At 36.6% G+C, this 21273-nt stretch overlaps 1 protein-coding gene across 1 annotated transcript in view; it reads right to left on the bottom strand.

The window, feature by feature from the left end:
- LOC111155496 (MLLT10, histone lysine methyltransferase DOT1L cofactor) overlaps window positions 1–21273 on the bottom strand; it is a 234588-nt gene that overhangs the window by 17950 nt on the left and 195365 nt on the right. The window contains exons 16-17 of the mRNA XM_022515655.1: window positions 11575–11753; window positions 86–203 (exon numbers count right to left, since the gene is read on the bottom strand). Coding sequence (XP_022371363.1) covers window positions 86–203; window positions 11575–11753 — 297 coding nt within the window. The remainder of the gene's footprint in view (window positions 1–85; window positions 204–11574; window positions 11754–21273) is intronic.

Consider the following 21273-nt stretch of genomic DNA (forward strand, 5'->3'; position numbering starts at 1 on the left):
TTAGACTTTTCAAATAAAATGAGCCAATGGTGGGGGTGAGGGGAAATTACATTGGGGGAGAATTTATTAATTCTTGAAAACCTACCTGTTTGATTGTTTTCAGACTGAACTATAAGAGCTGCCATTGATGAACTTGGATTTAATCTACTGCCATACATATGAGATGGTGCCTGACTAAGAGAAGATCCAGACAGTGTATTTGCCTAAATGAAAAGAATTACAAAGATAAATGAATTGTATTTGAAAATATCTTCATATTTTTCCTCTAACAGACCTAGTAACTATTTTTTCCAACCTAAGAATATAAGCAAACATTCCTAACTTTCTGAAGAGCAGATTTCATTCTTGTTTTATCACTCCAACATTTCAATTTTTGAAGTTACATAATTCCAGATTAAAAACATAAAGACTGGCACAAGGTTATTCTTGCTTTAATTTCAAAGTATCTAGTCACTAACAAAACCCAATGGCATGGTTACCATGTGACCATATGACTAATTATTTAATCTTATTAAACCATTTACAAAATAAGGGCAGGTAGACAACAGATGTCTAACAAATGCCCCAGTCTCTTACATCACAGGCTGGCGAAGGAGGTCAAAAGGTCCAATTTCTACTTTTAGTATTTTAACTACAAAGAGCAATATTTCCATTGCTTAACTCTGTCATTAGTAAAACCTGCACACTATTCTGTTACTTCCTATTTTGATAGACTTGGAAGCCTGCTGCTTTTTCTGTTTTGTTTTGTTTTTATTTTAAAAGAAAGCAAACAGGCATCACAAGTATGTTTTCTATACAATGCAGAGCTCAACGAATCACAGCTTTGCCCTGACCCCATATAAGGCACTGTCTTTTTGGCAGGAAGCCAGCTCCACTAACTGGAGAGCTGGTCCAAAGTTTGTAATTCATTCATGTTGCTAACCACAATTCTGAAGGCCTCTACTGGGACTTGTGCCAAACAAGTGAAAATGAACCCTTAAACAGATGAAGCTAAGGAGGCTGGCCAAAGTCTTGCGTAATCCAATGTAATAAAAATGCCTTCTTTGATGTGAATACTTTCTCCCACTTTCTAAGAATATTATAACCTTAAAATGTGGCATTTTGGGAGCAAATCTCTTGTACACAAAATACTGTTTCTCAAAGAAAGTTATTATTAGCCTGAAATGCTTTTCAGATTTAACAGAACCACAAATTTTTAAAGTAGACTTCATATTCTTTTTCATGAATGAAATCAAACTTAAGTTTTATAAAAACGGAATCACTGTACAGTTATTTCAGAACAGAACTGTGGAAAATAATTTCCAAGGATTGAAGCACTTCTAATATAAAGAAGCTGAATAACAGCAAAACAAAAGACAGGGGACACTCCAACCTGTACAACAGCACACAGGAGACCAAGACAACACAGTGGCTATAATGAGCAAAATAATACAGAAAATAAACTGTGTTTCTGGAAAGACTCAGTCCCTGACATTATACTTACTGGGCATGAAAATTGGACTTTACAATTCACAGAAATAGTCTGTGATGCAGAATCCTGCCCCTGTTTTCCATTGTTTGAAAGGGTGTATTTTCTAGTTCATTCTTTCATGTCTAAGTTTAATTGGTCAATTTTCGGTTTCATTTTTCCTCTTATTAGAGATGTGCATAGAAACTCAGTAAGTTTATACTATAAAGTCTTGTTTAACAATCAATTAGCCCTCAGTAAAAGGTAAGGCATAATTTTAACCTCAAGATCACACTAGACATTTACCATGTATTTAGTAGTATAGCACACTAAAAAAGCATAGCATACTAAATTCATAAATGGAAATATACTTAAGATTTTTTTACATCTCCAGAAGTCAACTACCTGGAAATTTTGGCTACTCATTAAATAACCTAGGGCAAGAAAAATCACCAAACAGACAAACAGAAAGACCAGATGTTACCAGTCCCATGTGTAAACATCTCAGGTACCATGTACTTAAAAATATCCTTTGCAGAGCCAATTTGCTCTTACTCTAGATATAATTCTACAAAGATCAAGTAAGCATATAAAAGATTAGAAACAGAAAATTAATTAGAAAGAGGAAGAAAAGTCAGCTCTTGAGACATTTGTTGGCAGCAGGAATCAACAGCTAACAGTATGAGAAAAAAGAGAAAAATACGGCCAAAAGTGAGAGCACATTCCAGAGTGCTGCTGAGGTGGTGCTCAAAGAACACGGAACGCTAAATGCCTTAGCATCTGTACCTTAGCCTTCTGACTCTCCTTTTTCATGCAGTCATCTATAATGGCTGAAACATAACTAATATTACACCAGTTGGACCACTTTTTTAGTTCCAATTATCAGTTTTATGAGCTGTCTTAGTCTCTTGATAAGAATCAAAAGATCCTACTCCTCAGAAAAACACTTTTTCAGGAAGGGCTGTTTCTGCAAGGGCTTTATATTTCTCCTTATTAGCTTCACATTTTTTGATGTAGTCTTTAAATTATCTTAGTTACTCTATCACAAATTAGTCCACCATACTAAAAGATCAAAATGCGAAGCAGTACTCCATAATAACTGATTTGCATAATGACTATCATCAAGAAGAAGATAAATCATCTTTAGCGTATTTCCAAAAAACGAAAGTCTATATTTTATAAAGGTGCCAGGCAAAAATAAAATTAATAATAAAATAAAAACCTAAAATGGGAATACAGTCTTCATTATCCTAAATGGCCAATTACTCAAATTCCTGAATGAGTAAAAATTATCTGGTAGTTTGTTTTTTAAAAATTAGTGCATTTATTGAAACCAGAGACTTTGGAAAGAGGTTAAAAGTTATTAATTTTATCAGGTAGCATTTCATGGTGTAGTAAGATATTTAAAGCATTCTACATTAAAACGCAAGTCATTAACATCACTTTAACCAGTAACATGAATTACTAAAGAATCCACAAATGTCTGACACTGCTTAGCCAATACTTCTGAAATGATGTTTATAATGTTTAATGTTGGGAGCCCATGATAACTCTGTTATCACCTCAGGGCCAAGACACCCCCATCAGTTCAGTGAAAAATTTACAACTACTTAGATGCAATGAAGAAGAGTACGGGAGAATGGGGTGGGGAGGGTCACTTACTGAGGAAAGCATAAGTGAAAGCACTAAGATTCTAGGGGATGGAAAGAATTCCATGTGAATCTAAAGAAACACTGGTTAAGAAGCATAGAGGTCACTGAAGGCTCTCATTTTAAGAGAAATCTGGAATAAAGGAAACAACATACACACACACTTCTCCCACAGCATACTTTTGAAATAAATTTTTAAAAGTGCACTGAAAGTCAATGACTAATACACCATAAGTAGGCTTCAGAGACCTGCTATAAAAGATTCTTTTTGCAGAGAAGTACCCACCTTAGGACATTTTAATTTTATCTTGCCCAGGTAAGGAGAATGGCTACTAAGGGGGGCAAAGATCCTCCTTGAATCTCCTGGCACTATCAAGGATATGAGTTGTTAACTCTGGGGAGACTGAGTGAAGGATATCCAGGATATATGTGAACGCTACTACTTCTCCAACTTTTCTATATACATCTATAATTTAAAATAAGAACTTAAAACAACAAAAAAAAGATTATGGGGCGTCTAGGCAGCTCATTTGGTTAAGCATGTGACGTCAGCTGAGATCATGATCTCAGGGTCCTGGGATAGAGCCCCAAGTCAGGCTTCTAGCTCAGCGGGGAGTCTGCTTCTCCCTCTGCCTTCCTCCTATACTTTCTCTCTCAAATAAATAAAAATAAAATCTTAAAAACAAACTTGTTACTTAATTGCGTCCCACTGAAATCATTTCATCTACTCAACACGTGAAAACAGGTGTTAGGTTGGATAAAGATAAAAATATTTAATAAATAGTTTAAGTTCATATTGCCATAATAAACTTTGGCTTTAACTTCCAATATGTATCTTAGACGTTTTTGTTCCTTTCTCAAGATTAATAATTGAAAGGAACCACTTCCACTCAGGTCATGATCCTAGGGTCCTGGGATTGAGCCCCGCATCAGGCTCTCTGCTCAGCAGGGAGCCTGCTTTTCCCCCTGCCTCTCTGCCTACTTGTGATCTCTGTCTGTCAAATAAATAAATAAAATCTTTAAAAAAAAAAAAAAAAGAAGTTAAAAACAACACTTACTCTAATACTTTAGTAAAAGAGAACTATAATTATTTTACAAGATGGACCCAAAAGCAAGTAGATTAAGAATAAATTGAATAATTATTGAGGTAAATTTAAGCCACTATGGGAGAAAAAAATGTTTAGGTGCCTGAGTCAAACAACCCTAAGCAAATTTAGAGTAAATTATTATGCTAAAACACAATATATTTAAATTCAAAGCAAATCAAAGAAATTTAGTGTTTCCTAAGTAGATTCACAGACCATATTAAAATATTAGCAAGATTAAAATGACATTTCAGGGGTGCCTGGGTGGCTCAGTGGGTTAAAGCCTCTGCCTTTGGCTCAGGTCATGATCCCAGGGTCCTGGGACCGAGCCCCACATCGGGCTCTCTGCTCAGCAGGGAGCCTGCTTCCCTTCCTCTCTCTCTCTCTGCCTCTCTGCCTGCTTGTGATCTATGTCAAATAAATGAATAAAAGCTTTTTAAATAAATAAATAAATAAATAAATCATAAAATGACATTTCAGCTTTAAATTTCCCATTGATAACAGTTCACTCCTATATTCCAAATGTCTGCTTATGACCATACAAGTTTTTTTTATTATTATCTTTTTATTATTTATTTGACACAGAGAGAGAGAGAGCACAAGTAGGCAGAGAGGCAGGCAGAGGGAGGGGGAAGCAGGCTCCCCACTGAGCAGAGAAGAGAGCCAGATGCGGGGCTGGATCCCAGGACCCTGAGACCATGACCTGAGCTGAAGGCAGAGGCTTATCCCACTGAGCCACCCAGGCGCCCCCACAGAGAAGTTTTTAAAAGAACTCTAGTTGTAGAGTAACTCTACCAAATTCCTAGGCACCTGGCCCCAGTTAGTTGTGGAGGGAAAAAGGCTAAAGCCGACTGAGTTGAGTATCAGACTTAAAAGTGGACGTTTTCATTTAGGGTTTTTTCCCTCCCTAATGTTGGTAAAGAAAGAATAGTAAAGAATAAACAACAAAAATTAAGTTTGAGAGAACAGAACCTACAAAAACTTCACCTTTGTAAAGTATCAGAAATACATCATCTAGAGGTAGATATGAAACTTCATACCTTCCTTCATACAGGAAAGGGTTATAGCAAGCATTTTTTTTTTCTTAAAGATTTTATTTATTTGACAGAGAGCGAGAGATCACAAGTAGGCAGAGAGGCAGGCAGAGAGAGAGGGGGAAGCAGGTTCCCTGATGAGCAGAGAGCCCTATGTGGGGCTTGATCCTAGGACACTAAGATCATGATCCTTGCTGAAGGCAGACACTTAACCGACTGAGCCACCCAGGCACCTCTATAGCAAGCATTTTTTTTTTAAAGATTTTATTTATTTATTTGACAGACAGAGATCACAAGTAGGCAGAGAGGCAGGCGGAGAGAGGAGGAAGCAGGCTCCCCGCTGAGCAGAGAACCCGACGCGGGGCTCGATCCCAGGACACTGGGATCAAGACCCGAGCCGAAGGCAGAGGCTTTAACCCACCAAGCCACCCAGGCGCCCTCGCAAGCATTTTTTTAAATGCACAGTTAACCTGTCAATAAACACTGAAGTCAATCAAACTCTAAAACACAGTAGAGGTGCTTCAGGCATTCCAATCCTGACATAATGACTTAAAAATACATTCTTCCAAAATCTTGTCAGACTCACTAAACCGAGTATTACTTTTAAAAATTTCAGTTTCGGGGCGCCTGGGTGGCTCAGTGGGTTAAAGCCTCTCTCTGCCTTCGGCTCAGGTCATGATCCCAGGGTCCTGGGATCAAGCCCCGCATCGGGCTCTCTGCTCCGTGGGGAGCCTGCTTCCTCCTCTCTCTCTGCCTGCCTCTCTGCCTACTTGTGATCTCTCTCTGTCAAATAAATAAATAAAATGTTTAAAAAAAAAAAATTTTCAGTTTCATATACATTCTTAGAAGAGAAAACTTTTCATCATCACTATAGCTGCCATAAATCAACCTTTCTCATCTTGGGCAAGGTGCTAGCCCTCTCTGTCTTCAATTTCCATGGGTAAAAATGGAACTAATAATAGCACCTATCTCATAAGAATACTGCAAGAATTAACTGAGCTAGTATATAGGGCTTATAAAGAATTCTTTCTACATGGTAAGCATTCATATTTTAGCTATTATTTTCATATGCTATTATGACTTCTATTATTTTCCATCAACCTTATTAGAAAAATTATTTTCATATGCTATTATGACTTCTATTATTTTCCATCAACCTTATTAGAGAATATCATCTATTGATTATATTGATATTAACACAGCTATATTTCAAAGATTAAAACCTACTTCCTTAAGAAAAACTAGATAGTATACATGTCTCATTATGCAATGATATTTTAATCTATGTATTCTATAACAACATAGCAATATTGAAAATATAATGTAGGGATCCAAATACTTTAATGATAATTTATATATTTTTTCAATTTGCAAGTACAACTGGACTAGAAAAGTTTCCAGGAAAAATTAGAGAACAATGGAAAGTTTCATATATTCTCCAACTCAATTCAAACTTTGCACTATGAAACATATTCTGATAGCAGGCCCCATTTCTGTGTCAGCTCCCACCAGTAAGGCTTTAATACTCAGCGTGTGATGAGAGATGAAACCAAGTGTGAACAACTTTCAGGTCCCATGAGTAGGCTGACTGTTAAAGCTGTCAGGTTCAATTGCATCATTCCACATTATTCAATGCCCCAAACTGCTCCCTAATTGTTAGGAGCTTAACGTATTCAAAACCATTGTTTAGGCTAATGCTGAAATGCTTCACAATTGAGTTTCTATAAAGTAGTGGGAGGGATTAAATTGTTGTTAAACCATCACTGAACACTCATGATTGGACAACAGGACTGTATAGAATAACCAACCAATTCTAAGCAGGTTTCCTAAGTGGTTAATACCTAATCAATATATCACCCATCTTTTGCAGAAAAAATTAAGTCCCCTAGGGCCAAAGCAGCTATTGAAATAACTAAGAACTGGAAAGACCTCAGTCAAAAGCTGAGCCTAAAATGGCTAAAATTCACATATCTATGTTAACATGGAATTATATATTTTAACAGAAAAATTTTTAATACTACTTTTAGTAACCAAAGTGCTTCTGTACAATTTATCTCACTGGTAAACAGGCTATTTCTGTAACAGCTAAAACTGAGTCCTATAATAACTTTAACATCAGTATAATAACTATTAAACCCAAAGTACTTTATGGTCTACAAAGTACTTACTCTCATGTAAACTTCATAACATAGCGGTCTTCATAGCAGGTAGGATAGGTATTTGAAGTATTTGGTTTTACACACGAAAAACACTGACACCCACAAATTAAAAAGACCTGCCTACAATCACAGTAGTAAGCAGCAAAGCTCCTGGGAAACAAGATTTCTGACTCAAATTTCTATTTAGCATTGTGTCACACAAATGGACATAGTAAAATTCCTAACAATGTTTTTCAAAGAGAAGCACATTGTTGGGAAATTCATTTTTATGGTAATGATTAGTAGACCAGAAGATCAGACTCCAGAGTCAGACTGCCTTGTTTCCAAACTTCGTTTCACCACTTACTAGACAAGTGACGTTGCATAGTTACTTAACCTCTTGATCACCCAACAGTAAGTGACTTTACAAAGCACTTATACAAACTTATTTTGCTCAGAATGTTAACGTTCTTAAAATTACAAGTCATTATGAAATTACTTAAAACATAAAAGATGAAACTTTCATTCTGACTAATCAAGTCAGAGATCCTCTGAAGTCAGGTCCATCTACCTGGGAAACTGAACTATTTTCTCCAACAGAATGGAAGTGCAGACATCATCCAAAAGGAAATTGAGGACTACTCCATCTAAGACAACTCCCAACAGGCACACACCCCAAAGTTATCATGCTGGAAAATGAAGTAGTCAAAGCTGACTGAAGTAAAAGTTTCACAGAAATGTGCAAAACATTAGTCATTAACTGTACATTAAAAATACTTAAACATCTGCAATTACTAAATATCACATAAATTTTTAAAGTTCCTTCATTTATTTTTAAATTTATTTTTTATAATAGTAACACAGAGTAAACAAGGAAGCAGATTACCTACATGAAGACTATACCCAAAAGCAAAACGCAGAATGCAGAAAATAATGTAACACACAACTTTTTCACTACATTCAGCTTTAAATTTTTCTATTAAGGGAATCATCTTTCAAACAAAAGCACTTGAAATTTCCCAAAAGACAAACGGAATGAATGTAGAACTAGGAGACAGAGTGGAACTTGAAAGGCAAAATGAAAAATCAGTGACACACCTACAGAAACTAATTTATACCTCTAACTATGATGCAAGGGCAGAGCACATCATTAAAAAAAAAAAAAACAACAACACATGGAGAATAGTTCTATCTTCTAATAATGTTTAGAAACTATTACCTCTAGTGCTGTTATCTGTGAAAGAATAATTATTCTAAAAGCAAATATATCAAATAAAACAAAAGGACTTAACACTGAAGAATATAAAACTAGGTTCAAACATTTTTTATAAAGGGTTTTTTGTTTTTTTGTTTTTTTTTCAAAATTAGGGCTGCTAAGCATCAATTTTTTTCCCTACAATTTTACATGTGTCTCCTTTTTCCCCCATTAAAAGCACAATTCTGTTCTCAGTTTTTAATTTCTATTAAGCTCTTCCTGATCTTACCTTCCTGACCACTTTCCAGGGAACAATTCTTAAGACAGCAAATAAGCCAAACAAGAGGCCTGTCTATCTTACTTAAAAAACCAAGGCCAGAAAGATCAAGAATGACCTCTGGATTTTCATCCTGCTGGCACTAAGCCAGTCACTAAAAACTACTACTTTTGCTAAGTTTTGGGGGAAGTAAGGGAGACAAAACATTATTCAAATTTAACATTTCCATTCTCTGATTTATGTTTTTTAAAATATTTGCTTGCTGCTGTGATGGTTTTCTTAATAACTATAACAAGACTTCTATAATTACATTTTAAATACTGGTAATTTGAATTAACCCACTTATAGCATTGCTAATCAACTACCTATAAAGAAACCCTAAATAAGAGGCTACCATTTGATTACCTAAACACAATGACTTGTGCAATTTGAAAACAAACAGGGCCTATATGAAAGTTAAACAGAAATAAACTTGTCATTTTGAAGAAAAGATTCAATTACCAAGTATATCACAATTTTAAGAATCCTATCTAAACATTCATTTTATTTTAAATATTTTTGTATCATTTCCCTTGCACATTGCCTAGAAAATTCACATTTTGCGCATTCAATACCAATACTATTGTCTCAGGCAGCTAAATTGAAGTAGTTCTGCACTCAGTTCAACTGAGAGGTCAACGTGCCTCAGTTGCCTGGAGACTGATGGTTGCTACAGCAGCACCAGATAAGCCCGGCTAAATAAGCTTCAGCTTGAAGGCAGAAAGCATTTACTGCTGGACGGAATCATAGATGCAGTTGTCTCAGCAAGCAGCATTTGAGTCTAACTAGATGATCATATTTATAAGAGACCCATCTTACTGAAACATGGAAAGAGGATAAACAGTAAGGATTTTAATTGGACTGAATCCTGGATTACTTGCAACTATGATTTCTTTGTTCTTCAGTTGAGTCATATGTTAAGTGGAATTTTCCCTCTAGCTATAAATTTCTCTTTACCACCACTTCCCCCATCTACCTCCCTAATGCCAACCTCCAAAACCACAAACATAATGAATGAGAAGAAATGAGATTTTTGCTTAATTCAGCCTGGAATTAACCAGAGAGTAATTAAAACAGACTTTTATAAAGAAAGAAAAGAAAAATGCACACTGAAAATGTACATGTGAGACTTTGTCCAAGGATAGAAAGCTATCAACAGCATATGGCTACACTTAATTAAAAGAGATGAAGCTATTTGCAAGAACCATTCTCTCATTTATCCTTTCACCCTCTCTAACCCCACACCCCTGGTATGCTGGCTACCTCACCAAGGCTAGTGAAATGAGCTACAAAAAATTCTTCTAAATTAGTCAAACTCCCCTTATTCAGGTTGAGAGGTTCACCACATAGTTAACTTTCATTTTCAAACATGATACCACTAATCATGCCATTGGTTTTCTATGCCGAACTGCCTGTTGTTTATTCCAATACCTAACCTAATTATAATGGTGACTGTTTGCACTGTACCATTACATATTTAAAAATAACTAATGCTATGCTTTGATGTACAGCTTACAGAAAATACTAGAAAGTGTATATATGTTCTAAAGGCCTATACAATGCAAATCATGAACACATACATAAAGTATAAATTTACAGCAACTTACAACCTATTTAACTAATTGTAATTAGATATTTGTCTTTGTTATAAATTTCTCCTGGGGTACCTGAGTGGCTAAGTCAGTTAAGCGTCTGACCCTGGATTTCAGCTCAGGTCATGATCTCATGGGTAGTGAGATGGAGACCCAACCCACCCAAACCCACCCCCCACCCCCACAGGCTCCGTGCTCAGTGTGGAGTTTGCCTGTCTCTCTCCCTCCCACTGTTTGCATGCTCCCCCCCCCCCCCCCTAAAATAAATTAAGTAAATAAAATCTTAAAAATTTTCTCCAAACACTAAGATGGTTATTACTGGAGCTTTGGATAAAATTAAAGTAAAATTATAAGGAATTCTAAACAAATAAAAAATACATACTTAAGGAATTTTAAATTATTACCTTTGGCAAAGTGTGTGTGTGTGTGTGTGTGTGTGTGTGTGTGTGTGTGTGTGTGAGTGCGCGCGCATAGCTCTGCCTATTTACTCTCGGATTTGTATAATGCAAGATTATGATTTTTCTGAATGGACTCTTGCTTTTAAAGGATTCCTGAAGACTAGTAACTTTACAGATCTAAAGGAAAGGAAAGGGATAAATGCACAATCGGCAGCACAGTCACTTATTTACAATATTTATGTACATTCTTTCTCTCCCACTAGGAGGAAAATAATACAGTACTTAAAGGAATCAATCACTCTTTATCCCATTATTCTCTAATGCCAGTTTTTAAAAAATAATAATGTTATTTCTGTGATTTTTAAAATTGTAAAAGGAATGTTTAAAACCACAGAAGTCCAAAATTGGATCATATTTTCTAAGTCCTAAAGATTTTATTTTTAAGTAATTTCTATACCCAGTTTGGGGCTCGAACCCAGAACCCTGAGATTAAGTAAGAGTCACGTGCTCTACAATGAGCCAACCAGTCACCCCACTAAGTCCTACTTTTTAAAAAGAATAAAAGTTTGTACCAGATTACTAATTTACATGTCACAACAGATGGAGGTATTTCATAAATTCCTATAGGAAGCCCTATTTAGTTTCTTTCTTCTCCAATCAAACTCACTTTAAAAAATGAGATCCACCTATAGGTTACTTCATAACATTTTAACAGTTTACCTGAGTTGTAGCAACAGCAGGGGCTGCAGATGACACTGCTGATGGGGAGAGAGCTCCCACTTGCTGCAAATGCCCAGAAGACTGCTGAGGTAAATGAGAACTGGAGACAGGAGTACTAGATCCTGAGCCCGATACTACATTTGGAAATGATACTGCTACATCATTGCTGTTATAAATACCTGCAAGAAAAAAAAAATCATTTAAACATTTTAAAACTTAGCTGCCAAATCTGTCATAGACACATAATATTGATCATTAAGTTAGAATACCCACATTTCCTCCCGATCCCTTCCCTCAATGATAAATTTTATTGGCAGTCATAAGTAATGTATCAATAACTAAATGACTAAATACTGACTTGTCACAAAACACTTTTTTAAAAGAACCTAAGTCATTTTTTGTAACAAAAATGGCTTTGCTAATAGACTGGGATCACATCAAGAAGCGCCCTGTAAAAATAACAGTAAGAGTTTTAGGAATTCCTAAAGGCAAAGAAATATTTCCTAAATGGGAGAATGACACAGTTAGAGTTCTATTAAAATCACCTGGTAAGCTTTTCAAAATGCAGATACTGGAGCCCCAGAACTCATGATTAAGAAGGTCTGTAGGGGGAGGAGTCTGTTTCAGAAAGGTCACCCAGGTTACAACGTAGAAAATAAAATGGAACAGAACTACACTTGAGATTCAAAGACCAGTAAGTGGATTCTAAAGATATTCCAAAGGTAGAATGAACAGACTTAATGACTGAATGGGGTGGATGAGTAAGGGCAGGGATGGAGGAGGACAGAGGATTAAGAGACAATGACAACGTGGACTACTAGGTGGTGGTAACATTCACTACCAGGAACTCAAGAAAAGAGGATGGAAGGCTTGAAAGTATTTTCAGAGACACCATGGAGTTACAAGCAAGAAAGAAATGGAGAAAAGAGTGAAAGAATTCACTCTGAAAAGTGGATGGGAAGAGGAAGGACAGAGATGATGAATAAAAGTTAAGAGGAGTTACCCCTACCCCCAAAAAAGCATGAGTTGTTTGTTTGTTTTTTTTTAATAAAGATGGGCAACAATGCTCACATGCTCCACAGAGGAGAAGCTCTTTGAGGATAAAAGTGAGAGATGGGAAGATCTAGAGACCAGTAGGGTTCTCAATCAGGGATGATCCTGTTCCACTGAGACATGTGACAATGTCTGAAGACATTTTTAGTTGTCAAAACTAAGGGGCACAACTGACACACAGCAGTAGAGGCCTGGGATGATGCTAAACATCTTAAAATGCACATGACAGCTCCTCACAACTAAGAATTATCTGGTTCATAGTGTCAATAGTGTGGAAGCTGAGAAATCTTGATATAAACCAAGGCTCCTGGGAGGGTGGGAGACAATAAGATCCTAAGAACTCAACATCGTAACAAGAGGAAAGCAAGAAAAAAATGAACCTAAGTGGGTTGCGATAAAAAATAATAATAAAGTTTGAGAAACCATAGCCCTTGAAGGCAACAATTATTTATTAATAGTATAATTTACTTTGTTCTAAACAACATAAATGTTATTGATTCACAATAAAATCACCCATAATCTTCAAACAAGGAAATAAAGGAACTGGGACATTTTTAAAGGCCTTACAAATAATTGAGGGTCATAAGATCCTTTTTATATCTATAATTTCTCCAGGAAAAAAAAAAAGAAAATTTATTCATTCAATACATGTATCCATTCTGCAAACATCTGAGAGCTTACTGTTCATCAGACATTACTCTAAGCCCTAGAGATACAAAGCCATTCAAGATAGGTGGTCTCTGCCTTCAAGAAGCTTAGTGGAAAAGACAGACTATTACAAAAGACTGTGAAAAGTGATAGGATAGAGACATCCTTAGCGGCCCCCAAGCACATAAAAAGGGGTATCTAACCCAGACCTGGGGTGAGAGGATGAGGGTCAAAAAAGTTACTGGACAAGATGGATGCCTTTAAAATTAATTTCTAAAGGAGCTATAGAACTGAGGTGAAGGGTGGATTGAGAAAGAAATATAAGAACCTGTAAACACCATCTGTAGCTCACACAAGAATGAGGCTAAAAAATAAGCAGGAATCAGATCAAGAACATTAAAAGCCAAAATATTAAAAATGTAGAGACAACAGGAAGCCACTGAAGGATTGTAAACAGAAGCTTCATGTGATCAGATTGATGTTTAAGCAAGACAAGGCTGAGACTAAATTAGGGAGAGCCTTCATCAGAAACTGAGAAAGCTGCTGAAGGGTTGCTATAATAATACTGATGAGCAAAAACAGAGATTAAACTAAAGTAACAGTAGTCAAAGGATATTCTAAAAGCAAAGTTCATAGGACTGATACCTAATAGGACCTGAAGAATAAATACTAAAGAAGAGTCAAGGATGACTCTTAAGTACCAGTAGGTGGGAGTGGTGACACCACTCACTGAAGCAGGCAGAGCCACTGGGAGCATCTAGTATTTGGTTACTATATGTAGTACACTTACTACACTAGCCCCTGTAAATGTATGTGATAGTGTAATAGGCCAATGAGGTAAACATTACCCCCATTTTAAACAAGAGCAAACAGAAGTTTAAAGAAAAATTCTGCTTAATGACTTAGTAGAGATGGTGGAATCAGGATTCATATTCACAGCTACTGAAACCACTTCCTAACAGAAGTCTGAAGTTCAGGTTACTCATCATGGTCTTTGAGATGCCTGTGGAACACAGAACTCAGAACTGCAGAACATAGTCTAGAACAGAACAGGATCAACCTGAAGCTCAGCAGAAAAAGCAGGTGTGGAGATACAAATCCAGGAGGCAGAAAAATAGTTAAGTTCGCATACGTAAACATGAAAACTCAAAAAGGCTTTCTGTTGGCCTGCCCTGTGTTTGAAATCTTAAACTAGTTCATATATTGAAATATTAGAACTCTACATTTTTTTTAAAGATTTTATTTATTTAACAGAGAGAGAGAGAGAGAGAGATCACAAGTAGGCAGAGCAGCAGGCAGAGAGGAAGGGAAGCAGGCTCCCTGCTGAGCAGAGAGCCTGATGTGGGGCTCGATCCCAGGACCCTGAGACCATGAACTGAGCCGAAGGCAGAGGCTTAACCCACTGAGCCACCCAGGCGCCCAAGAACTCTACATTTTTAAAAAAAATTAATTTAGAAATATTTTTTAAAGATTTATTTCTTTGAGAGGGTTCACAAGCACAAGAGTTGGGGGAGAAGCAGAGAGAGAAAGAGAGAAAGACTCTTAAGCAGACTCCCCGCTGAGCACACTGAGTGGGGAGCCCAATGCGGGGCTCGATCTCATGAGCCTGAGATCAAGAGTCAGGTGGTTAACCGACTGAGCCACCCAGATGCCCCCAAACTTCATATTTAAAAGTGAATTCTAATTTCTCCTGAAAAATTGAAGTTCTATCAATCCTGGATACTACATTCTGAAAGAGCAACAATCTGCTGGAGCTCTGGCCACGGCATAGGTTCTTTAATCCACCAGAGCCCTGTCATTCTTTATTCTTCACCTCTCTGCTCATTTATGTTGGCTATCTAGCCTCTGTAAATACGTGATGTACAACTCCTGATGCGGAAGCTAGTCAAAACCAAGGAATGGTAAAATGAGATCACCCAGGGAAAGTTTTCAGCATGATCAAGAGGACCAAAGACAGAATCCTACAGAATGTTACCACTTAAAGACAAAGACCACAAAGAAATAAAGAGAACTTAAGAGAATCTTAGAAACCACTTAGAGAATTTGAAAGGAACAGGTCAAATAATTCCATTGGTTATTCTAGGTCAGGCCATAAAAGGAGAGTTATTAAATGAGACAATGAACCTTGGCAAGATGAACTCACTTAAGAAGTTTGGCTGTGAAGTACAGAAAAGAGACAGCATTAAATGAAGCAAGTATTTATAGACCTTATATTCCAAAGGATGGACATACACCTGAGAAAAATAAATTTTTTTAAAAGTTCATTACTTCATGTTTCTTTCAATAAACATGTATGGAGAGCCTTATTGTTAAAAAAAAAAAAAAGGCACTGAAGATAAAGAAGAACAGAAAGGAATTCTACCTTCAAAGAACTAACAGTCTCACAGCAGAGCTAGTAAGATTCATAAGCTACTATGATACAGGATGGCAATACTGGTACCATAAGGACACATGCCATGAAGGACAACTAAAGTTCAAAGGAGAGACTGAGGAGAGACTCAGGCGTTCCAGAGAGCAACACCTGAACTCAGCTTCTGCAGCAAACTACTGTGAAAGGTAGACTGCTAACAATCTAATATTTTAGTGGTGGAGAGCATACATGGAATCTCCAACTCTTAAAACTAAAAGTCAACTGAAGACAGCACACTGGGTGGGGGGTGGTGCGGGGAGGACCACCGGTGTAAGTTTTTGACCGAATGTGATCTTAATCAAACTACTTAAGCTTTCTGAGCCTCCATATTGTTCTAAAAGCGAGTAGTAGCTACCTTATAGGCTTTTCTTTGAGAATGTCCATGTAAAGGCTCTAGCAGTGCCTAATACACAGTAAGTTTCCATAATGGTAGCCATAGCTACTTCAGAATTATTGCTCTAATTAAAATTTTATCTTTAGGTCAGGAATGTACAGTTTTATAATTATCAGGTCCTCTAATGTCCCTAATACTTTTTCAAAACTGAAAATACCATTGCCACATGTAGTAATATATATTAAAGTGTAATACTGAAAAGCAAAAAACCATGGTGAATAAGGACCTCCAATCTCTAAACTTATTTTTATACTGCTGTAGAGCGTAAACAGGAAACTGCACAGCTAAATGTGCAGTGTGGTGATTACACTTTGAAACTGTCTGGAACTCACGTTACTATTATAAATAGAACAAATAAAATTTTCTTTTCCTATTAAGGCAGGGCAGTATAAATACCTAAATCTTTTTTGAAGATGATGATCACTGACTCTCCTAAACTCCCTCGTACCTCAGGGTATGACCAGTACAGCATGAAAAAAATGCTTTAGTATGACCTCTAGATCTTTATTCAAAAGGTAAATAATCTTCCTTGGATTGTTCTGTACCTGTTTTCTATTTAACTTACTCTATTTCCATCTTCCACCAGTTAATTACCTTAATCCAAATCAAGGTGGCATTCACTGACTTAAACAGAACTGAATTCTGTAATGCATAAACTCTGGGAAAATACCCGAAATTCATTTGTTCAGGATAGAGAGTAGAAGCAAAGATATAGAATGATACAGAGAATGGTAATGATGTATCCATTCAACCATCCGATATTTACTGTGTGTCTACTAGAAGACTGGCACTATGCTAGGAGCAGGGAATAAAGCTGGGAATAAGACAGACAAGATCTCTGTTCTCCAAGAATTTACAAGTTAATCAGGGAGGCAAACATTAAAACAAACACATAACTATAAATTGTGACAAGTACTAGGATTGAAGGCAGAGAGCACCACTAGTGACAAATCAGGAAGCAGAAAATGTCTGTCTGAAAAAATGATACGTAAGCCAAGACCTAAAGTTTAGACAGGCAGGTGTTAAGTGAACAGAGTAAAGTAGAAAAGCTTGTTCAAAAAACAATGAAATAGAGAAGAAAAAATAGGTAATACAGGTAAAGCATAGTGGAGAGAGTGGTAGAACAAATTGGAGAGAAGGGAAGGAACAGCCATGGAGAGGTGTTCAGAATGTATACTAAGATCAATGGAAAGACACCAAATGCAAATATAGCATGACAGTTTTTTTTAGAAGATCATCCCTCTAACTGCTATGCCGTAATGAACTGAAAAGAGGAAGAGTGGAAACAAAAAGGTCATTTAGAAGGCTATTCCACAATCTAGGTGAAAGACTACATCCCTCAGGACTAAGGCGGTAATGGGATGGAAAAGCTTGGAGAAAGACGGATCTGAAGTGCATCTAGAAGTCAGATGAACCCAACCTGATGATAAGCTACATTACGTAGATAAAGAGAATATTATAAATGAATTGGGTAGTAATTAGAAGTGCCATTTACTGAGGTGGTGAAAAGTGGAACAGAAAGTGCATTTTTGCTTGTAAAAGAGAAAAATGTCAGTCTAGGACTAAGTCCTAAAGACCCTCAACATTTCAGGGATGGTTAGCGTGGAAGAAAAATCTGCAAAGAAAACTTGAGATCACGGAGGTAAGAAAACCAGGGCAGTGTCAGTGAAGCAGAGAAGAGAATCTAAAGAAAGGGCATATCAACTGCATCAAATGATGCTGAAAGACTAGTTCAGACACAAAATGAAAATGGATTTGGAAACATGGAGACAAATGATTTTAGGAAGAATAGTATATAGGGTAGACAGAGCCAAGAAAACACTGTTGAGACCTAAGCTTTTATTAGTGTGCCATGGCAATTACATAAAAACAATACACTAGACAGAAGTATACATGACCAGTGACCTAACTGTTAGTGGTCACCAACCAGAGTTCCCACTTCCCAATTTCAAACTGCCTGCGAGGCCAAATCAGTACTACATCAAGTTGTCTATTCAGCAGTGAACCACAGCAAATGAATGGGATAAGTCTTGAGGACTATTTAACCTAGTAAACGACTAAACTTGTTAAGTTATCCCTAACCCACATCCTAAGACTGAATATTCTTTTCTGGAGGTTAATATGGTGTGAAAGTAGTTAAAAATCCAAAACCTGTTCCCTTATGCAAATAACTTCTCTGAACCTCATCTACAAAGGGAGGATGGCACCAATGATTTCATAGGGCTGGTGCAAGGATTAACTAATTCATGTAAAACAAATACTACTGTTATTAATCTACTACTACATATTAAGTGTTTGATAAATAGTAACCATATTACAAAATATAAAGGAGGAATACCTATTAATGTTAAAAGAAGTAAACAGAATAATATATACAACAATAGAAAGATTCCATTGTTAATGTTGCCTTAATTTCCTTTTCCTTTGGTGTCTAATAAATAACAGGATTATTCTGGCTTTCCCTTTCTAGACTGTGCAATATGTCTCTATATTGATTAACACATTCATTATTCAGAGAGGCTAAATAAAATTCAGAAAAAGTTAGAGCTTTCTCTCCTAAGACTCTTGGCCAACTTGATGGAATATAGGTGCTCCTCAATCTCTCTAGGCAAGCATTAACCATTTCTTAGGCTGCTCTATTTTTATAGATAAGAACAATTCTACATTGTTTCTTTTGACTTTAGCTACAAAAATAATACATACTAATTATTAAAAATTTAAATAGATGGGAAAGTAGGGGGAAAAATCATCCACAAACTCTGCTGACATTTTTATGTATCCTCAAACTTTTGGGTATATAGTTTATGGTTTTGTTTAGCTTTATATAACTGCCTATATATTAAAATTTTTTAATCCTTTTATACTTAACATGCTTTCCTATTTCAGTATGAAATCTTTAAAAAATGTTTTTAAATGTTATTTTGACATAATCAATTGAATATTGCATAGCTGACTCTGGTTTACAGTATTCTACAAATATTTATTCCTAATATACCCAGACAAAATACTAGATGAAGATATTACAAAAAAGAAAATAGGTATGCGGGGCGCCTGGGTGGCTCAGTGGGTTAAGCCGCTGCCTTCGGCTCAGGTCATGATCTCGGAGTCCTGGGATCGAGTCCCGCATCGGGCTCTCTGCTCAGCAGGGAGCCTGCTTCCTCCTCTCTCTCTGCCTGCCTCTCTGCCTGCTTGTGATCTGTCAAATAAATAAATAAAATCTTTAAAAAAAAAAAAAAGAAAATAGGTATGCATCCTTGCATTTATGGTTCTTAAAGTGAAGGATCCAGACATTAAATAATCAGACAAATATTATGCTATGATGGAAAAGTAGAATGTACTGAGTATAAGGGGTAGCTTAATTAAGATTAGCAGACCAGGCCTCTGTGAAGATATAATACATAAACTAAAAAGAAGAGAGACCCATTTCTGTTATTTTTACCTGCCCAGAATTCTTCCCATTTTGTGTCCAAATAACATCCTATTTTCTGTCAGAGAAATATCCCTCCTCCATTACATACACTCTCAGCTCAGGAATAAACATGGCAACCCAAGCTGAAACGGTCTCTCCTGGGAATTTAAATCCTGAAGGCATACACACAAGGGCAGAAAATGGTCAGACCCGTTAGTCTAATGATAGTAATATTAGGATTCTATTAATTCTTGTTTACCTAGCCCTTGAATCTACCCAGTTTCTCTTCTCCCAGAGGTCTGAAATGGGGTTTTTCTTTTAATTCTCTAAAACAATTGTACATATGCAATAAATTCATTTTTTGCTTAAATTTGACAGAATCCACTTCTGTGGCTTACATACAATGAACCCTAACTGATATGGCCAGTGTAGTATAATAAGCAAAGAAATAAAATGCTTAAGATGAAGCCAGAAGTCAGCCAAAGAGCCAGCTCATGGAGAACCCTGCAGGTCATAAAGGGCTTTTTTTTTTTTTTTAAATAAAGGACTTTTCAATTTCATCCTAATGGAAAGCCATTAAAGCATTTTAACCAAACTGTATTTTTGTGGCATGATCGGAACTGTATTTTTAAAAAGATCATTTTGGAAACAATGTGAATAATGCCCTGAAAGACAATGATACAGTGGAATCAGGGAAATAAAATTTAAGTAACTATTGCAAAGTTTGGACGAAAGATTTTAGGTACTTAAATTTGGTGACAATTTTGAAGTGAGAAAAGCAGAGGCTCAGGACTAAGCCCCAAGGAATTTCAACACTAAATTAGGATAAAGGAAAAGCCAAAAGAAAACTAGTAAGAAATGGTCAAAACAAAAACACAAACAAACAAACAAACAAGAAATGGTAAAAACGACAGAACAACCAAGTGAAGTATAATGTTAGAAAAGGTAAGGGAAAGGACAGGAAAGGACATGCCAGGATGGGACTTGAAAGGAAGGGACAGAGAAAGGAAAGGAGTTTCCAGTAGCTGGAAGTCCTCAACAAAGACAAATATGCTAAGACGTCATCCAGGATGAAGACTGAAAAACATCCACTAGATTTGGCAATGTGAAAACTATTTCTGACCTGAGTACAGTAGTAGTTGTAGAGCCAGTAGAAAGTGGTTTAAAAGATAAATCAATGGGAAAACTTCTATTTCTGGCAAGGAGGCCAACCACGCAACCTAAAACCTCCCTAATTAAAATGACCTAAAAATGAATAGTTGAGCCTATAAGATGTAAGGGAAATCCTTAGGAATATACAGGAAGAAGCTTTTAACAGGTTGCCCTAGAGGAGCCAACCTGTGTTAGTAACCCAGGGGCTTTGGCTCTAATGTCCACAAGGAAAACAGAGGATATCTTGAGCCTCCAATGGATGAAAAATTAAAACTGGTTAAGACATTGTTTATATAGACTTTCCAAGAGATACATTTTTGGGGTAAAGATAAGCCAGCCCTTGTCTGTGCACGCGTTCGCCCCCCCCCCCAAAACCCTACAAAACATAAAACATAAAAATCACAGCATAGGGAAAGGACAAGGAAGTCAGTCCAATTAGATTTGAGCTCTGGATAGGAGATTGAAAGTTACCCTTTGACTTTATAAGCCACAGACTTGCCTTCAACTAGGTTTTGGGTCTGAATTTACCTATGTGCCTAGTAAATCCCAAACGTTAAATTAAGAAGGGTCCAGGTGATACTGTCACTTGAGTACACAACACAAAATTTCTCCGAAGGGATATATCCTTAACCC

This window comes from Enhydra lutris, unplaced genomic scaffold (assembly GCF_002288905.1).
Source record: "Enhydra lutris kenyoni isolate GAN:26980312 unplaced genomic scaffold, ASM228890v2 scaffoldscaffold42, whole genome shotgun sequence".
NCBI classification, from domain to species: Eukaryota; Metazoa; Chordata; class Mammalia; order Carnivora; family Mustelidae; genus Enhydra; species Enhydra lutris.